Raw genomic sequence first — 21,798 nt, 5'->3', positions numbered from 1 at the left:
GTCGCATCCGTGTTTGGCGACATCGCGTTGAGCCCACATTGGAAGCGTGTATTCGTCATCGCCATACTGCCGTATCACCCGACTTGATGGTATGGGGTGCCATTGGTTACACGTCTCGGTCACCTCTTGGTCGCATTGACGGCACTTTGAACAGTGGACGTTACATTTCTCATGTGTTACGACCCGTGGCTCTACCCTTCATTCGATCCCTGCGAAAACCTATATTTCAGCAGGATAATGCACGACCGCATGTTGCAGGTCCTGCATGGGCCTTTCTGGATAGAGAAAATGTTAGACTGCTGCCCTGGCCAGCACGTTCTCCAGATCTCTCGCCGATTGAAAACGTCTGGTCAATAGTGGCCGAGCAACTGGCTCGTCACAATACGCCACTCACTACTCTTGATGAACTGTGCTATCGTGTTGAAGCTGCATAGGCAGCTGTATTTGTACACGCCATCGAAGCTCTGACTGACTCAATGCCCACGCGTATCAAGGCAGTTTTTACGGCCAGAGGTGGTTGTTCTTGGTAGTGATTTCTCAGGATCTATGCTCGCAAATTGCGTGAAAATGTAATCAGATGTCAGTTCTAGTACAATATATTTGTCCAATGAGTACCCGTTTTACATCTGCATTTCTTCTTGGTGTTGCAATTTTAATAGCCAGTAGTGTATTAACTCAGAAATCATTTTGTGAGAACCGCATCACTAGATGTGTGATCTGAGGGATTAAAAGCAACGCATTGCAACAAAACAGGAAAGCAGAAAAATACCGGATGTAATGGGCACAGGTGCAGATATTGCTATTGGTGACAGAGGGCGGTGTACTGAACAACCTTACGTCAATATTTACGTTGTTCTGAGACCAACAACTGTATCCATTATGAAAGTATTTTTTAGGTCGGTTGATACCTCCAAGTACATATGGCCAGAGCAAGCCATAAATACTTACATTCCCCTGGGCAGCAGATCAAGTGTTGAAATGTGGATGTATGCAAGCAAAATGTTAGTGTATACTGACATTATTGGTGCATTTAAGACTGTGCAGAAAACATCAGGTAGTTACATGTAATTTCTTCTCTGAGAACTTTGTAGAAGTCCCTAGTGTTGCTCTGTCTGCAATTTGTATCGGTTTCCTCTCATCGTTTTCTGTCACATTTCCGTTTCTTTGTTCGAATAATTTTTGCTGTGTTTTCTGGTTTCAGTGAACGTACTTCAGTCTCTTTCGTTTTTGCTGGACTTCCACTTCTTATCTGTTTAGACTAGGCTACTTCGTCAGATAACGTATTCTCTCTTCTATATTTCCTTCTTCTTCGTGGTCGTTCTAGTTCTATCACTGTTTCTATCATTGTTTCTGTGATCTCATCCGAATTATCAGTCTTCTTAGTGTAAAGCTTTTTAACCAGTTCGTTCCCGTAGCGTGACAAATTTTGTATTAACTCTATGGAGTTTATTAATTTTGGGATTTGGTTTTTTAAGTCCGAATTTGGATTTGTTATCTCGTAAAAAGTGTTACTAATCTGTTCCTACTCCTCTCTTGACCCGTACGTTTATGATTTCTCTATGGCTTTATTTGGTCTTGCCACGTGATCCAGTTAATATGGACCTGTGTCTTCTTCTTCCTTGGTAGTTTTCTGGAAAAGCTTGACATTAGTTTTAAGTCAAGCTAGACAACTTGCCAATCTTGATTACCCTTTCTCTATTCTTAATGACACATTTGTGTGGAGGAAAATTACCTACTGTTGCTTTGTATTTATCCTCTCTGCCGATCAGTACGTTGAGGTCTCTTACGACCAGTTTTATGTTGTGCTTTGGTATCTTTTATGTCTCATTTGCTAGTATTGCCCAAAATAGTCCGGCTTTTTCTGGATTATTTCGGTTGCTATTGTTAGGTACATGTGCGTAGCACTTATTTACTGATATAAACAAGAAAAGTGATATACGCCCCGGCACGGCCGCAAATTTTGATATGGATTCACTTAAGATTACGTTTGACAATGAGAGCTCTTCCAGGCGTAATGTCTTTCTGTTTGTTCTCTATGGCTGGTTTCCCTCTGTAAATCCTGATGCCCTCCGATTCAAATGCGTTCTCATCTCTGTATCTGGTTTCCTGAATTGGTAGTTGCGTCTGTTTAATACTTCATCCAGATGTTTAACTTTTCCAGTCTTTAGGAATGTGGCCGGCCGGAGTGGCCGAGCGGTTAAAGGCGCTACAGTCTGGAACAGCACGACCGCAACGGACGCAGGTTCGAATCCTGCCTCGGGCATGGATTTGTGTGATGTCCTTAGGTTAGTTAGGTTTAAGTAGTTCTAAGTTCTAGGGGACTTATGACCACAGCACTTGAGTCCCATAGTGCTCAGAGCCATTTGAACCATTTTTTTTTAGGAATGTGTTCATGTTTAACGTACCTAGCAGACGTTTTCTCTTAGGCTGTATGCGAGATATTCTAGGAAGTTACGGCTCTTCCTTACATAATGTTTTAGGCTCTTCAGGATCTGATGGGCTAGTTACCTCACTTCTTCCACTGATGAAAGACTGCTTACCTCCTGGAATACTTATCTATTCAGTGTTAGTCTTATGTCTTCGTTGTAAGTAAATTAGGAAGGGGTCTTAATCCGTTCGTGGGATGTTAAACCTGCGATCGAAACGCTAGATGGATCTCAACAGGTGGCCCATTGTGGAAAAAGATGCCTTCCGTAGGTGACCTCTTTGGTAACAGACGCAACCGATTTTTTACATCCGCCATCAACATGCAGACAGATACCGCCCGCGTCTCACTTGTCGCTAGTCAGACGCGACGAGAATTTTTGTTCTGCTTGGTGGGTTGCCTCTTCCCCTGGATCTGCGTGCTGATATCCGTCCTCTCCTCCTTTACTATACTGAGGTATCACTGTCAGGAGAAAATAACTTATCTGCCTACATTCCAGTTGAGATTAATTGTTCAAAGGTTCAGACTTCTCTAAGCACTATGGGACTTAACATCTGAGGTCATCAGTCCCTTGGACGTAGAACTACTTACACCTAACTAACCTCAGGGCATCACACACATCCACGCCCGAGACAGGATTCGAACCTGCGACCGTAGCAGCAGCGCGGTTCCGGACCTTGAACCGCTCGGCCACAACGGCCGGCTTGAGATTATGTCTTCCATCTGCCTCAGAAGTGGTTGGTCCTCTTCACCTCATCTCCCACGTTTTAGACTAATTAGACTGTCTCGCATTGGTCTTGTGGATCATTGACTATTGAGCGCCCCGTCACGTCAAGGCATAGGCATAGTCCGTGGGGGCGGGGGGGGGGGAGGGGGGGCAGGAAGCGACTTGCTTTATTGCCTTATGTAACATCCTTCGTGAAATGTACTACTGGTGTTAGGCGGTGGTGTTGTATTTGCGCGCAGGGTCGTGGCAGCAGGGAGTGTCGCAGGTGTCCACCCCTGGCGGGCGCACATGGGCCTCGGTGACTGGCCTGTTGCCCGGCCGGCGCTATGAGGTGCGCGTGCTGGCTCGCAACATTCTAGGGCTGTCCAAGGCACCGCCCACGCCAGGAGTGGCGCTGGACACGGCGCAGGAACCTCCAGGAGCGCCGCCCACGCACCTCTCCGTTCTTCCGCAAGATTCCCAGACGCTGCTTGTAGAATGGAAGGTGAGTGACGGTACAGTGGGATATGCACTTAGTACGGATCATTGCCCCCGTGTTAACTATGACACACATTCAAGAAAAGTACTGTATAGTTTTCTTTACCCCATCAACCTGACTTGACTCTACACTTTCCTCTCAAAACATTATCACTTTGAATGGGTATGACTTCTGAGTTCAGTTTTATTTGTTAACTTCGCATCAGTGCAATATGTACAATTAATATTAAACAACAGGATTAAGTGTGTTAGCTGCAATAATGCAGTATCTTTTATTGGGACAGAAACGTATTTCTGAATAAGAGGTAGATTCATTGCAGTTACCTTTTAATAAATGTATCCTAGTGCAATGTATTCTTATCATATATCGAAATTATAAAATAATAGTGTACCCAATGTATAAGTGATTATATCACTATCGCTTTCCTGGGTAAAAATTAATTCTTTCAGACAAATGGAGCATAGGCCAGTTGTACAGTATTTTGTTTCATTGGCAGGATGTAGCTTTAAGTGACTCATGAGAAAGCGCCTCATTAGCGAGAAAGATTTTGGTGATTGAGTGTTCATGTCTCGCCCGGGTTGAACTAGCGAAGGCTTCTTCTAGCACTGATTTCGACTGATGATCATCTGTTACTACCATGACCAAAATCGTAATTGATCCCTCAACTGATGACAAAATGCCTTACATCTTTTTCATCGACAAACTGTCACATACAAGTAAGAGCTGTCCCAATATTCTGTAACATTTTGTTTGCGCCTGTTGTTACTTTTCAGTGGGCCACACGAATTCTTCGTTTCGCCGGGCAAATTCTTTATTAGGAACTTTGGTTGATGATGTGTAATACCGTCCTCTCTCAGGCTAAAAAATCGCAATTACTGTAAATGTGTCCTTCTAGAAGTATTTCAAACTCGAGTAGTACTTAGTTTCTCCATTACCTGAAAACTACATCTCCTCTCGATAGGTCCCCTGGACTAGGATCTCCACTGATTCTCCATCCCAAAAACAAATCGTATACATGTCGGGACCGTCTAGCTACATTTAGTGGCGATGACAGTTGCTTGTGCCGGCCGTTGTGGCCGTGCGGTTCTAAGCGCGTCAGTTCGGAACCGCGTGACCGCTACGGTCGCAGGTTCGAATCCTGCCTCGGGCGTGGATGTGTGTGATGTCCTTAGGTTAGTTAGGTTTAAGTAGATCTAAGTTCTAGGGGACTGATGACCTCAGTAGTTAAGTCCCATAGTGCTGAGAGCCATTTTTGAACAGTTGCTTGTAATGTTATTCTCTAGATGCTGCACACTACTGGCAACTTCTGGCTTTGTCCCTTCTTGAAGATAGTGGATAAGATTTTACACTCTAGACACTTAACACTACTCTCACAAAATATGATAGTCAATCGCCAGCACATCAGATTTCAAAAAGGGCTCTCGACAATGCATGCTATTCACTGAAATCGCGTTTCACACTTTAAAAAAGTTAAATGACGAAATTTGGCAAACAAGATAAACTCATATGAAACTTCCTGGCAGATTAAAACTGTGTACCGGACTGAGACTCGAACTCGGAACCTTTGCCTTTCGCGGGAAAGGGCTCTACCGAATTTTTTTTTTGTTTAATCTCATTTTTGTTCACTTTCATTCGTTGCATCTGCTCGGAGCGGACGTCGTAAGACACCAGTTTAAGTTTGTTGTTGATCGATTAAGTCAGTTTTTTTTTATTACAGAGGGGAGCTAACCCTCTGACCAAACACACTGAGCTACCGTGCTGGCACCAACTGACCTACCCAAGCACGAGTCGCGCCCCGTCCCCACTGCTTTACTTCTGCCAGTACCTCGTCTCACTTTCTTTCAGGAGTGCTAGTTCTGCAAGGTCGGCAGTAGAGCTTCTGTTAAGTTTGGAAGGTAGGAGACGAGGTACTGGCAGAAGTAAAGCTGTGAGGACGGGGCGTGAGTCGTGCTTGGGTAGCTCAGTTGGTAGAGCACTTGCCCACGAAAGGCAAAGGTCCCGAGTTCGAGTCTCGGTTTTAATCTGCCAGGAAGTTTCATATCAGCGCACACTCCGCTGCAGAGTGAAAATCTCATTCTGAAGATAAACTCAAATGTTACGGTATCAGATCTTTCGGGTTTAAGTGATCATAACTAAAAGTACATTGAGTATCAAATTAAGAAACACGGGGAGCCTATTCAGCGATACAGCATTTTCCGATCGGGGACTAACTACTGCACATAAGCTTTCAGATTTTCGTGAACACTACTTGAGTTTTCCTGCGTGCTGACGTAAACGTGACCCCGTATGACGTAACTCGTTGACGCGTGAGTTGCAGCCGCCAGACGGCGACCGGCACGGCGACGTGCTGGGCTACCGCGTCGAGTTCTGGCAGGTGGAGGCGCCGCAGCAGCGCCAGCGGCGGACGCTGGAGGCGGCGGAGGGCGCGCCGTCGCCGCTGAGGCTGAGGCTGGGGGCGCTGCGCAAGGCCACGCAGTACGCGGTGCGCGTGCGCGCCTACAACGCCGCGGGGGACGGGCCGCCGGGCACAGAGGTGCTCGCCGCCACTGCTGAGGACGGTACGTGGCGTGGCGCGCGGCATTTTACCACTGGAGACACCCTTCAAGTAATGTACAAAGATGAGGCCTGAGGGAAGTACATGCCGCATGCAGCTACTCTCTTATACATGGTGTTACAAAAAGGTACGGCCAAACTTTCAGGAAACATTCCTAACACACAAATAAAGAAAAGATGTTATGTGGACATGTGTCCGAAAACGCTTAATTTCCATGTTAGAGCTCATCTCAGTTTCGTCAGTATGTACTGTACTTCCTCGATTCACCGCCAGTTGGCCCAATTGAAAGAAGCTAATGTTGACTTCGGTGCTTGTGTTGACATGCGACTCATTGCCCTACAGTACTAGCATCAAGCACTGTCAGTGCTATGTTTACAAATGCAGAGTTGGAAGTTGCCCATTTGATGTATGGATTAGCACGGGGCAATAGCCGTGACGCGGTACGTTTGTATCGAGACAGATTTCCAGAACGAAGGTGTCCCGACAGGAAGACGTTCGAAGCAATTGATCGGCGTCTTAGGGAGCACGGAACATTCCAGCCTATGACTCGCGACTGGAGTAGACCTAGAACGACGAGGACACGTACAATGGACGAGGCAATTCTTCGTGCAGTTGACGATAACCCTAATGTCGGCGTCAGAGAAGTTGCTGCTGTACAAGGTAACGTTGACCACGTCACTGTATGGAGAGCGCTACGGGAGAACCAGTTGTTTCCGTACCATGTACAGCGTGTGCAGGCACTATCAGCAGCTGATTGGCCTCCACAGGTACACTTCTGCGAATGGTTCATCCAACAATGTGTCAATCCTCATCTCAGTGCAAATGATCTCTTTACGGATGAGGCTTCATTCCAACGTGATCAAATTATACATTTTCACAATCAACATGTGTGGGCTGACGAGAATCCTCACGAAATTGTGCAATCACGTCATCAACACAGATTTCTTGTGAACGTTGGGGAGGCATTGTTGGTGCTGTCTTGATTGGGCCCCATATTCTTCCACCTACGCTCAATGGAGCACGTTACCATGATTTCATACGGGACACTCTACCTGTGCTGCTAGAACATGTGACACGTGCCTTTACAATACGACACAACATGTGGTTCACGCACGATGGAGCTCCTGCACATTTCAGTCCAAATGTTCGTATGCTTCTCAACAACAGATTCGCTGACCGATGGATTGGTAGAGACGGACCAATTGCATGGTCTCCACGCTCTCCTGACCTCAACCCTCTTGACTATCATTTGTGGGAGCATTTGAAAGCTCTTGTCTACGCAACCCCGGTACCAAATGTACAGACTCTTCGTGCTCGTATTGTGGACGGCTGTGATACAATACGCCATTCTCCAGGGCTGCATCAGCGCATCAGGGATTCCATGCGACGGAGGGTGGATGCATGTATCCTCGCTAACGGAGGACATTTTGAACATTTCCTGTAACAAAGTGTTTGAAGTCACGTTGGTACGTTCTGTTACTGTGTGTTTCCATTCCATGATTAATGTGATATCAAGAGAAGTAATAAAATGAGCTCTAACATGGAAAGTAAGCGTTTCCGGACACTTGTCCACATAACATATTTTCTTTCTTTGTGTGTGAGGAATATTTCCTGAAAGTTTGGCCGTACCTTTTTGTTACACCCTGTATTCAGTTCGGGCTCTAATTACCGTATGGAACCGACAGTTGATAGCTATGCTTAATTCGTTAAGGAGGGTAGACCGTCAAACGGGTCCTCTTGGAGCAGGAGATGCACCACAGGACATTTTATTTTCCACTGTCTATACTTTTACAAATAAATCATAAAACTTTGTAAATAGGATCAGAAAGGATTCAGGATTAACAGTCACAGCAGTGGAAGTTCAAAATCATAAAAAAATAAAAATTTTGTACATGTGAAATTCCATCATTTTTTCACTTAGTGTTGGCTTCATTTGTTGCTATAGGTGCACATTTCTTCATGAGTAAGAGAGATTCTTCAATGAATTTTGCTCAGGTGTATCAAACTCTAGAATTCATTTAATTTATGGAAAAGTGAATGCGCTGTTAAACTTTAAGGGGGGTAGGACGTCAAACGGGCCGACATGGAGCAGGAGAGGCACCACAGGACATTTTAATCTCCACTCTCTTACAAATAAATTTATAAAACTTTGTCAGCATGACCAAGAAGAATTGAGAATTCACACTCATAGCAGTGGAAGTTCGAAAACATAACGAAGTAACTTTTTTTTTACATGTAAAATTTCATCATTTTTTCACTTACTGATGGCAGCATTTGTTGCTATAGTTACACTTTTCTTCATAAGTAAGAGAGATTCGTCGATGAATTTTGCACAGGTGTGTCAAACTCTAGAATTTATTTAATTTATGGAAAAGTGAATGAGCTGTTACATTTTAAGGGGGTAAGACGTCAAACGGGCCTACTTGGAACAGGAGAGGCACCACAGGACGTTTTAATTTCCACTTTTACAAATAAATTCATAAAACTTTGTCAGCATGACCAGAAATGATTCAGAATTCACACTCATAGCAGTGGAAGTTCGAAAACATAACGAAGTAATTTTTTTTTTTTTTACATCTAAAATTCCATCATTATTTTCACTTACTGATGGCAGCATTTGTTGCTATAGGTACATTTTTCTTCATAAGTAAAACAGATGGTTCAATGAATTTTGCACAGCACACATACCATACTTAAAGGTGTATGAAACTCTAGAATTTTCCAAATCTATTGACAGCTGTGGTAAAAATTGAGGTAATTAACAAAAAAATTGTGTTTTTTCTAAACATGAAGTTAAAAATACAACAGATGATTCGTTTTTTCATAAATTAAATAAATTCTAGAGTTTCATACACCTGTAAGAATGGTATGTATGCTGTGCAAAATTCATCGAAGAATCTCTGTAACTTATGAAGAAAAGTATACCTACAGCAACAAATGCAGCCATTAGTAAGTGAAAAAATGATGAAATTTCACACGTAAAAAAAATTATGGGGTTATGTTTTCGAACTTCCACTGCAATGAGTGTGAATCCTGAATTCTTCCTGGTGATGATGACAAAGTTATATGAATTTATTTGCAAAACTATAGACACTGGAAATTAAAATGTCCTGTGATGCCTCTCCTGCTCCAAGTCAGCCCGTTTGACGTCCTACCCCCTTTAAACTTCATGTTTAGAGAAACACTCAAATTTTATAGTTCATTATCTCAATTGTTACCACAGTTTCTAATAGATCTGAAAAATTCTAGAGTTTTGCATTGAGGAGTTTGTGTTCAGTAAGCATACCAAGTTTGAAAGCAATGAGATATTTATTTTCGATGTTACAAGTCGTGTACCTAAGTACAGAAATTTGTATTTTGCGGGAAACCGCCGTCAAAGTTTTTGCTTGTATTTGGCATTCTTTTAGAATTGTCCAGCACCATTGGCAGGGTCTTTTTCATTTTATAAATCAATTTTCTTACTTTTCACATTCCTATGATGCACTTATTTTGATTTTATCATCTCCAAAAATGATTTGTCTGCTTTCAGTACACGCTCTCTGTCTATCGCATACAAAGCTTTGATGCAGTTCACTCCGGGCTTGATCCCCATCTTTTATAAAAGATATTTTCTGCTTTGCACACCATCATTAAAACATGAAACTGCATTGTAAACACCAATAGTAAGTGCATTTCTTCCCACAAAAACGGTTTTTAGCAGTCTTCCACATGCACGTTAGTTAAAACTTTCATTTGAGTTTTGGTTACCGCCATGAAGACATTTCTTCAATAAGTTTTCATTTGCAAGGTCCCTGAATATAAGTTAGAGGGCTTCCATTATAGCAATTGATAGAGGATTCCTGTGATGATATTATTCACCACCAGCAATTGACCTTTGCTAACCACACCAAGCTTCACTTCCTTATGGGCACAAGTTGCCGACAGGGTTATTGGCTGTTGACATTTTGTGGAAGTGTAAGGCCCAAACTGCTTGCTTCATATTTTTCAAGTCCCCTGTGCTCGTTTTTACTGCCAAGCCACAATATGTCTCAAGCGTGTCAATTTCTGCAAGCGTCAGTCGCCCTCTCCCTTTTATTCACACTGCAAGCCTTTAGAAACAGAGAACAAACAAAACCAGCTATAAAAACAATGCATGCCGATAGCAGCAGAGAAGGTATCGGTATCAGTAGTCCTTTGTTTTATGTATTACTATCTCTAGCGCAAATATAAACGTATGAATTCTAGAGAGTGAAATACCCTCACGTATGACAGAAGAATACTGTGCAAAGGGGTGTGGAGCTGCATCTCGGTACATTTAAGACCAAATAACGTGCCTATGTTTTATACATCAGGCTGTTCAGGTAGATGTCCGCTACAAAATAGCCATAATTTTTAAAAATCGAATTCTTTTTATGTTTTAGACGTCCTACACCCCTTAATAGGTATCCGATTTACGCCTTGAAAAATTTAGTTCCAGTTTTGACCACCAGTTGGAAATCTGGCACTGTACACTGTTTGTATGACGGTATGACATCCACGCTGTCATTTGACAAGCTCGAATGTGGGTGAACAGTGTAGCTATTGAGGAAAGATGGGCTGTTTCATACGAACGGTCGCAGCTACGCTGCCGCATTGAGAGAGTATCGCCGATTGAATGATATGAGGAGAGGTCCGATGTCATTAACTGGTTCAAATTAAGTGATAATGAAATTCGAAAACACAAGTGAGCTTGTGCAGCAAATGGACGAGGACGGCTTCCTATCCAGACAGAAGCTATCCTCGGGGGTTGCTGTTGCTGTAACTGATTACGCAGCACGTGTCCAGAGTAGTGTTGGTTATCACGCAGTGTCACGAGAATTTTCCACCCCGTAGTCAGAAGTACGAGAAGTTTTGCTGTCTGTTTTACACTGGTCCCCGTATAAGATCCAGACAGTCCAGCAATTGAAACCTGATGGTTGGTAGCAATGGTATGAATCTGCTCTTCGATTTCTGGCACGGATCTAAATCGATGACATGTGGCCGGGTAATATTCTGTGCAGTGACGAGCCCCATTTTGCACTACCGAATACAGTGAATACAAAGAACTGCCGAATTTGGGGTACTGTTAAACGGCGTGTTAAGCACTCGCCGTATAAAACCGCGTGGTACGGATTCATAAACACCTGTATTAGCTGTCCGTCCTTCCTTGAAGAGACTCTATGTGTACCGTGACGTATGAAGACCTCCTTGCACAGCGTATAATTCCTACATTGGAAGAGCGCAACTCTGCCGAAAAATTGTTTTCATGCAAGATGTCGCTCGACCAAGCTTCTGCTTAATGCAACCATCCACGAACATGTTATATCCAGGGATCACCTCATCTGAATCCGTGTGACGTTTGACTCTGGATACATCTAAAAAGACACGTTTACCAGGAACACGTTAGTCTCTACTTAATCTGAAGGCCAGTGCATAGGAACACTTTATTCAGATTCCACCGGAACTGTTGCAAGCAATAGTTGATCGCGGCGTTTTACCGATGCACCATCTCGTCCGTATCTCCGGTGATCATATTAAGCAAATTCTGTGAGAGACGGTTGATAATAAAGTCATCATTTTGCTTGTCTCACTTGTTTGACGTTTTCTATCCACGACCCCTTCCAAATCCATTACATATCGAAACATTTTGTGCGTCTTTCTTGTATACAGAACTCCAGACCTGCTGTAAAAATGTGGAACTACTTTTTCCAGCGTGTATTGATTCCACATTAATACGTTAGAATATATACCATATTTCGCTGTCGTAAGATGGCAATGGGCCTCTGAACCACGCAGTTCTAATACAGTTTTCATGATCTTGCATCCACGCAAGTCATTAAACACGCACGATCTTTCGGGCGAGTGCTACTCGGCCGTATTGTCATGTGGTTGCCGTTTCTACCCTTAAAAGATTCCCTCGTTTCTGCTTCAACCATCCGCCGGCCGAGCCCAATAATGAAGGCAGTCTGCTGCTGAACACAGCTCGGGTCCTCGGCATTGTAAGGTTGAAACGGATCGGTCAAGAAACGATTCGGTCAAGAACTTTTCCAGATTTTTAGTTACCACATTAAATAACGACTTGTCTTTCTTTAGTAGTATGCATTACGATAAACGTGGAAGTAGTGTGTATTTTAATAAGTAATACAGACGTTAGCTGTGGAAATATTTAATTGGAGGGTCCATGGATCTCGCAAGGTCCGCCAAGTCAATGGGTCTACTTTTGAGATATCGACTTTCTCTTCTACACCACCTCCTTTTGGATATGTTTCAGCTCTGTCATCATCTTTGGTTGTGATATGTATGTAAACATAAAAGGACTTCTCGTTGTATATATCGTAAAAAGAAAAGCAGTTCATGTGCTACACCGCAATAAAACCATCGAAACACCTTCTTCCTTCCTGCCTTCCTTATATGGTTTCGCTCAGTTTTTCTTTTTGGATAAGTTATTTGCGTGTGTGTGTTTTCACATAACATATTTTTATATGATACTGGTGTTATTTAGTAGTTGTTTAGCGAAATAAGGTCTGTATGCATTTAGATAGCATTGCAGATACTTGAAATAAAAATTGCTCGTTTTGCATTGATAACATGTTTTTGCAGACATTTTAGTTTTACAAGTAACATTGTGCCACTCGAAAAGCATCATAGATGTGAAAAATATTCAATCTGAGGTACTTTTGTGTCTTAAACCAAAGTGATACTTAGTACGAACTATAAACGTTGATGAGAAACAACAGGAGCATAAACAAGTAGTTAATGTCACTTCACTATTTTTAAGTTTTGCATAACAGTATTTAAGATAAAACTCAAATTCCACAGCTGCATATTTCTAAGTTTTTAATCATATTTCATAATCAAATTTTTGTTTTTTACTATTTATGGTGAGTATATTTTCACTATACTCATTCCCGTATTCAGTAATAAGTTTACCTGCGTATTTAATGGGCCCCATACCTTTAGGCTTTAGGCATCAAAATAGCATTAGAGTACTAGTTCAGGAGTCCAAAATGTATTCAACACCAATTTGAAGTGAACATTGGAGTTTTTTGCATTTCTGACGTATTTTTGCAGGTTTGGAAGGAATACTGTGACATTTGAGGAGCATCATAGAGGCAGTGAACAATTAACTGTGGAACCTTTATCCATTGGAATTTGGAACACTGCACCTGTAATATGAAAAGTTTTTCTGAACTTACCACAACCAGTTTCCTTTTTATATAGATGTATTTCAGTAAACCATGACCGATTGAGAGCTGCCTAGAGCTTTGTTGTTGTAGCTGCGCGTGGCTTGTTGTGTTTCTGTGGCAAGGTAAAAAACGACAGCAAATAATGTAGTATAGATGATACACTATCATGAAATATTTGAAACGTAAGTTCTATTTAAAGATGTTACTTATGGTTAATAGATTCTGCAGATATATATTTGTTACGTGTAGCACTTTGTAAAACATTATTCATGCTTTCGAGTTCCTATCACACAATAGAATTCAGAGACTTTGCCATAGACACCAACTTCCACGTCTTATAAATTTTACACAAACCAAAGAGTGTGATTAAACTACAGGCTCAAAGATCTCATGTGAACCAAAGATGTTCTTCGTCCACTCACTCACTGCTGAAGGTTATATTTTACTTGCAGGGAATATATATTCCAAAGTAACTGAAATTACTATTTTTTCGCATTGATGAAAATTGTGTCTTTCTTCCAGGAAATGTAAAAGCCAAATTAAATTATATTAGTAGAAATTGAGCTGCAAATTAGTATGTGCAATTTACAATGTGTATGAAACTAGACTTTTAGATGATATTTATATTACAATTAAGAGTATGGGTGCTGGGACTATTTTAAACAGCTATGTTCTTGCTTGATATATTAACTGAACTAGGCGTACGACATTTGAGGTTAGCAAGTTAGTGGTTAATTTAAAGTTAATAAGAAATGCGGGCATTTGGTAGGGTGTGGTAGGAGGGGAGGGGTGCGGAATGAGAAAGAAGAGGGAGAGAGACTTTGCAGTTAGAGAAAGAGATGGGTATGGAGGCAGGGAGGGAGAGAGAGAGAGAGAGAGAGAGAGAGAGAGAGAGTGAGTGAGAGAGAAAAGGGTAAGGGTGGGATTGTGTGTGTGTGTGTGTGTGTGTGTGTGTGTGTGTGTGTGTGTGTGTTTGTTGCGGGTATTTTGTTTCTTAGCTAATTCTGTTCGTGCGTTTAAATGGTGTGGACTGTTTTATGTTTGTGAGTGAAAATCTCTAATTATTCAAGAAGGTCCGTCTTTATTCCCTTGTATTCATCGTGTAGGATATGGTGGTTGGTTTTCTGTGAGATGGCTGGCGAACGTGGATCTATTTCAGTTGTTTAGACGGAGTACAGCAGAGTGGTCCTTGTATCGTGTTTCAAAGCTTCTTGCTGTTTGTCCTATGTAGTAGGAGGAGCAACTATCGCATGTTAATTTATATATGCCAGATGTGTGAAAGGATGTGATGTGTCTTTTAATATTATCGATTATTTCGTCTTATATTTTGTTGTTTATGTGAAAACGTATTTTAACATTGTGTGGTTTGAACAGCTTAGCGAGTTTGTTTGAGATGTTACCGCAAAAAGGCAAACAGATATTTTTGGTTTCTTCTGCTGATGAGGGCTGGCTTGTTGCTGTTGTTTCGTTGGATTTAATTTTATCATCTAATTTATCATCTGTGGTTGGATCAAAGCATTGTTCGCTTCTGTTGTTTTTAAAATATTAATTTCTTAATTTTTACAGTGTGTTCAGCTCGAATTTGTTTTGGGTGCTGATTTAAAGAATGCTAGTTTATGCTTATTTGAGTGGCATGATGCATTGTTAATTATCGCCTCTGATGCAGGTTTCCTATATATTTGGACCTTATGTTTGTTGCTGTGGTTTTCAGGTCACGAAAGTTGATTCCAGAGTGAATCTGATGTTCTACAGTAAACCGTATTTTGGCATGAACATTATTACGTATATCAGCTATGATGTCACTATCAGTGGTCGTCCCATCTTATAGCAACAAGGTGTCATTAATATATCGTTTGTAACAACTGATTTTGTCTTTTTCTATTTGGTTTGCTCTAAAGAATTTGTTTTCTGGACCACTGATGTACATGTCAGCAAGAAGGCTACTGCTCATTGCCAGAACGTCATTTTGAATATATATATACACTCCTGGAAATGGAAGAAAGAACACATTGACACCGGTGTGTCAGACCCACCATACTTGCTCCGGACACTGCGAGAGGGCTGTACAAGCAATGATCACACGCACGGCACAGGGGACACACCAGGAACCGCGGTGTTGGCCGTCGAATGGCGCTAGCTGCGCAGCATTTGTGCACCGCCGCCGTCAGTGTCAGCCAGTTTGCCGTGGCATACGGAGCTCCATCGCAGTCTTTAACACTGGTAGCATGCCGCGACAGCGTGGACGTGAACCGTATGTGCAGTTGACGGACTTTGAGCGAGGGCGTATAGTGGGCATGCGGGAGGCCGGGTGGGCGTACCGCCGAATTGCTCAACACGTGGGGCGTGAGGTCTCCACAGTACATCGATGTTGTCGCCAGTGGTCGGCGGAAGGTGCACGTGCCCGTCGACCTGGTTCCGGACCGCAGCGACGCACGGATGCACGCCAAGACCGTAGGATCCTACGCAGTGTCGTAGGGGACCGCACCGCCACTTCCCAGCAAATTAGGGACACTGTTGCTCCTGGGGTATCGGCGAGGACCATTCGCAACCGTCTCCATGAAGCTGGGCTACGGTCCCGCACACCGTTAGGCCGTCTTCCGCTCACGCCCCAACATCGTGCAGCCCGCCTCCAGTGGTGTCGCGACAGGCGTGAATGGTGGGACGAATGGAGACGTGTCGTCTTCAGCGATGAGAGTCGCTTCTGCCTTGGTACCAATGATGGTCGTATGCGTGTTTGGCGCCGTGCAGGTGAGCGCCACAATCAGGACTGCGTACGACCGAGGCACACAGGGCCAACACCCGGCATCATGGTGTGGGGAGCGATCTCCTACACTGGCCGTACACCACTGGTGATCGTCGAGGGGACACTGAATAGTGCACGGTACATCCAAACCGTCATCGAACCCATCGTTCTACCATTCCTAGACCGGCAAGGGAACTTGCTGTTCCAACAGGACAATGCACGTCCGCATGTATCCCGTGCCACCCAACGTGCTCTAGAAGGTGTAAGTCAACTACCCTGGCCAGCAAGATCTCCGGATCTGTCCCCCATTGAGCATGTTTGGGACTGGATGAAGCGTCGTCTCACGCGGTCTGCACGTCCAGCACGAACGCTGGTCCAACTGAGGCGCCAGGTGGAAATGGCATGGCAAGCCGTTCCACAGGACTACATCCAGCATCTCTACGATCGTCTCCATGGGAGAATAGCAGCCTGCATTGGTGCGAAAGGTGGATATACACTGTACTAGTGCCGACATTGTGCATGCTCTGTTGCCTGTGTCTATGTGCCTGTGGTTCTGTCAGTGTGATCATGTGATGTATCTGACCCCAGGAATGTGTCAATAAAGTTTCCCCTTCCTGGGACAATGAATTCACGGTGTTCTTATTTCAATTTCCAGGAGTGTATTTTGTTGTTAAAGGTAAAGCAATTGTGAAACATAACTAACTCAAAGAACTCCATCAGCTCATAGAGTTCTACGTTAGTTAGCTTTCCATGATTTGTTAAGGTCATTTTTTATTATTAGGAATGTGTCTATTATAGGTATGTTGGTGTATAATTTGAGTGTGTCAAGGGATGCAAAGTGTGCTCAACTGCGTATGGTGATGTTTCTGATGCTGTCAATCTACTCGTAAGTGTTCTTTATAGAGTAACATGTTGGGAATTACAGTTTTTCTTGAGTATTTCATTCATTTTTTTGGTGACTTTGCAGCTAGAACTATTTGTTGAATGTACAATCGGGCATGTCAGGTGTCAGATTTATGAGTTTTGCTTGGTGATATGATCTTTCGGGCTGTAGGGTTCGTTATTGCACATTGTTTGGCTGCAGTGGATGTTAGCTGAAAGTTGCAATTCTTTAACATGTTTTTTTTCATTTTAGCTTGGTATTTGTGAGTGGAATCAGAGTTCAATAAGTTATGTTGTTATTTTAAAAATATTCTGAACTTTTATTAATGTAATCTGATTTATAAAGTTTATAAAACATGGAAGTTGGTGTCTGTGGCAAAGTTTGTTAATTGAATTGTGTAGCCCTTTTCCAAAGGGCTACACATAAAAAATATATGTCTGCCAAATCTATTAACCGTAAGTAACACCTTTAAGTAGAACTTACATTGTAAATATTTCCTGAAGCTCTACCACATGTAGCGCTTCTTTGCTGTCGTTTTCGATCTTGCCACAGATATGCAACAAGCCTCACAAAGCTACAACAAAAAAGCACTGAATGTGTATATGTACCATCTGACGATGAGCTGCTAGGCAGCTGGTAACCACTCATGGTTTGCTGAAATACATATATTTAAAAATAGGACTGGATGTGGTAATTTCAGAGTAATGGCTCTGTTATGTCCTAAACTAAGCGTGATACTCAGATCGAGTTATGATCATAGTCTCCTAATGGTGATGACAGAAACTACAGTAGACCATCATATACACCCGAAATGGAAGGCGCTGAGAGAACTTGTGTTTCATGGTATATGAGCACGAATACTGACAAACAAGAGTATCGAAGGGCATAGTGGATATTGGGGATCGAATTCCACTGCAAATAGCGGCTTGAGACTAACAATAGCTCGCAGTGCGGTTGTTGTTCAGGCAGCCAGTACACATAACAGCAAAACTCGCAGCACCTGAAAAAGACTGTGTAAAATGTGAACAACAGCTCAACGGAACACACAGAAGCACACTATTCCGCAAAACTCCTGTCTGGCAACTAACACAAAACGGGTCAGATCGCTGTTGCAGAAGCAACGGAAAAAGCATACCAAATTTAAAAGAGCCCAAAATCCCCTAGATTGGCCAAGTTTTGCAGAAGTTCGAAAGAGAGCGCGTATTTCAATACGAGATGCTTTTAATAATTTCCACAACGAAACTCTATTTCGAAATCTGGTAGAAAACCCAAAGAGATCCTGGTCATTCATAAAGCACACCAGTGTGCAAGGTGCAATCAGTACCTTCACTGCGCGATAACAACGGTGAAGTCACTGATGGCAGTGCCACAAGAACTGAGTTACTAAAGAAGGTTTTCCGAAACTCCTTCTCCAAAGAAGACGGAGTAAATATTCCTGAATGCCAGTCAAGAACAACTGCCAAGATGTGAAACATAGAAGTAGATATCCTCGGTGTACCAAAGCTAATTAAGTCACTCAATAAAGGTGAGGCCTCCAGTCCAGATTGTATACCAGTCGGGTTCCTTTCAGAGTATGCTGATGCAATAGCTCCATATTCAGCAATTATATACAACCACTCTCTCACAGAAAGATGCGCATCTAAAGACTGGAAAATTGCTCAAGTCACACCAATACCCAAACAGGGAAATAGGGGTAATCCGCTGAATTACAAGCCCATATCACTAACGTCGATTTGCAACAGGGTTTTGGAACATATACTGCGTTCGAACATTATGAATTACCTCGAAGACAACGATTTGTTAACACGTAGTCAGCACGGATTCAGAAAATAGCATTCTTGTGAAACATAACTAGCTCTTTATACTCATGAAGTTATCGACGGGGGATGTCAAATTGATTACATATTTTTAGATTTCCAGAAGGCTTTAGACACCGTTCCTCACAAGCGTCTTCTAACCAAACTGCTTGCACATGGAATATCGCCTCGGTTGTGGGACTGGATTCGTGATTTTCTTTCAGAAAAGTCATCGAGTAAAACAGACGCAATATCCGACTTTCCCCAAGGAAGTGTTATAGGGCCTCTGTTGTTCCTGATATATATTAACGAAATAGAAGACAATCTCAGTAGCCCTCTTAGATGGATTGCAGATGATGCTGTCATTTAACGTCTTGTAAAGTCATCAGATGACCAAACGAATTGCAACATGATTTAGGTACGATATGTGTATGGTGCGAAAAGTGGCAATTGACCCTGAGTAAAGAAAAGTGTGAAGTTATTCATCTGAGTACTAAAAGAAATCCGCTAAATTTCGATTACGCGATAAGTCACACAAACCTGAAGGCTGTAAATTCAAATAAATACTTAGGGATTGCAATTACAAATTACCTAAATTGGAACGATCACATAGATAATGTTGCTTGTAGAGTAAACCTAAGACTGCGATTCATTGTCAGAACACTTAACAGGTGCAACAGGTCTACTAAAAAGACTGCTTACACCATGCTTGTCCGCCCTATTCTGGGGTACTCTTGTGCTGTGTGGGATGCGCATCAGGTGGGTCTAGCGGATGACATCGAGAAAGTAGAAAGAAGGGCAGCTCGTTTTGTATTATCGCGAAATAGGGGAGATATGCGACAGACATGATACGTGAATTGGAGTGGCAATCATTAAAACAAAGGCATTTTTCGTTGCGACGGGAACTTCTCATGAAATTTCAATCACCAATTTTCTCCTCCGATTGCAAAAATATTCTGTTGGCAGCCACCTACATAGGAAGAAAGGATCATTACCATAAAATAAGAAAAATCAGGGCTCTCACAGAAAAATTTAAGTGCTCGCTTTTCCCGGAAGCTTTCCGAGTGGAACGGTAGAGAGACAACTTGAAGGTGGTTCACTGATCCCTCTGCTGGGTACTTTATTGTGGATAGCAGAGTAAACACATAGATGTAAATGTAACTATAACTATTTCATTAATGACTCTGAGCAACCAAATGTTGGTTTTTAACTAGTTATGTATATCGTATTATTTGTAGCTTTGAACGAAATTTACTGATGTGACTGGTAAAGCAGCCCATAAACGACTTTTTAAGTGAGCGACGAAAAAACAGCCGGAAAAACGTTCATGATTTCACAGTTCACTTGCTTTTTTAAGTAAGTGATATATTTTTTTGATAAATAACTCAGGTCGTTCGGATATGTTTGAGCACAGCCCAGGTCAGGCTACACGGTAATAGTTGTTAAAACTCTAGTCTCTATTTTGTGCAGAGGAGAGGAAAGTGGGGTGGTACAATATGTTCTCTAAGAGCGCGCGCCCGTGTGCGCGACGTTTGTGTGTGTGTGTGTGTGTGTGTGTGTGTGTGTGTGTGGCCGTCCGCGGTGGCCGTGCGGTTCTGGCGCTGCAGTCCCGAACCGCGGGACTGCTACGGTCGCAGGTTCGAATCCTGCCTCGGGCATGGGTGTGTGTGATGTCCTTAGGTTAGTTAGGTTTAAGTAGTTCTAAGTTCTAGGGGACTCAGAGCCATTTGAACCATTTTGTGTGTGTGTGTGTGTGTGTGTATGTGTGTGTGTATGTGTATATATGTGTGTGTGTCTGAGACTGTGTGTGTGACTAAAATTACAGTTAATTTTTTATTTCACGCCGCTCACCTTCCTGCAGTTTTATTTTACCGTGCGACTGCAGCGCCAACAAACGGTGGAAACTTGAACTATACAGCAGGACCCTCATACATATAATACTGTTTTATTTCGTTTAGCTTCTCACTTTGGTTCCTTTGTGCCTATTTTGAACTGAAAATATCTGCATACCGTTGCATACTGTTCTGTCCGCTCAGTGCATTTGCTGTTGCTTACAGTAATGAGCTCTTCTCTCTTCTTCGTCAATATTTCATTACGACATGGCTCCACAGGCGTTGGCTGAGGTAGATACCAGGGAAAACATCACACAACGCCCGAAGGCCAATGTTTTCAATATGTGGAAGTTGTGGGGGGTACGGGCAGGCACCTTTTCTCTAATAAAAGCTTTTTTTTACGTTTAAAATTTTACAGCTTTATGAACTTGATTTTAAAATAGTAAGTGTACATTTGTTGCCATGAACAACAAAACCCCCAATATAGTTTGCTAATGAAAGTTCCTGAAGTATAATTTGAACAGATCAAAGAACAGATCTCAGAATCAATTTACAACGCGTAAAACTCAAAATCCCTCTTTAAGCAAAGGGAAAGAATACAAATCGCATATTGCAAGGTTAAGTAAATGATTCTAACGCCACATGGCAACACCAAAATTTTCGTAGATGCGACCTGTCATCTCTAAAGACAATAAAATATTGATCAAAAAATTTTTCATTAAAACAATTTAAATGCCATAAAATCTGATTACTATCAACGTGCACACAAACCCCGTAGCCTCTACGATGAGCACCGTATCACAAAATATTTTCCTTCATTTTAAAAACATTGCAGCATGAACCTTCCTACATAAGATGGATACTACACTCAACGAATTATGACAGTTAAGCATACATGTTATAATTAACCATGTATTTAAACTTTTCCTTTCAAAATAAATTTAAAAACCCACAAATCAACTCTTAATCTCAGTGATTACATCCGTTAAAAAATATACGATACGTATCTTTTGGTTTCGTCGTGGTCACGCGCTGTTGTGTACCGTGCTCTCCTTCACGATGACATGGGGCACGGGAAAGATGTTCTACAATGTACAAAACGTTAACAAGGCGCAACCAACTTACACAACTTGCATACTAGGATTATACGTCGATGTGGATGCGGCTCGCAAATCT

General features: G+C 42.4%; 1 protein-coding gene across 1 annotated transcript in view; it reads left to right on the top strand.

Moving 5' to 3' along the window:
* LOC124594522 (Down syndrome cell adhesion molecule-like protein Dscam2) overlaps nucleotides 1–21,798 on the top strand; it is a 363,828-nt gene that overhangs the window by 165,968 nt on the left and 176,062 nt on the right. Inside the window, exons 11-12 of the mRNA XM_047132896.1 lie at nucleotides 3,392–3,636; nucleotides 5,948–6,188. Coding sequence (XP_046988852.1) covers nucleotides 3,392–3,636; nucleotides 5,948–6,188 — 486 coding nt within the window. The remainder of the gene's footprint in view (nucleotides 1–3,391; nucleotides 3,637–5,947; nucleotides 6,189–21,798) is intronic.

This window comes from Schistocerca americana, chromosome 2 (assembly GCF_021461395.2).
Source record: "Schistocerca americana isolate TAMUIC-IGC-003095 chromosome 2, iqSchAmer2.1, whole genome shotgun sequence".
Taxonomy (NCBI): Eukaryota; Metazoa; Arthropoda; class Insecta; order Orthoptera; family Acrididae; genus Schistocerca; species Schistocerca americana.
The sequence above is the reverse complement of the archived record's forward strand: the minus strand, read 5'-3'. Positions and strand labels throughout refer to the sequence as shown.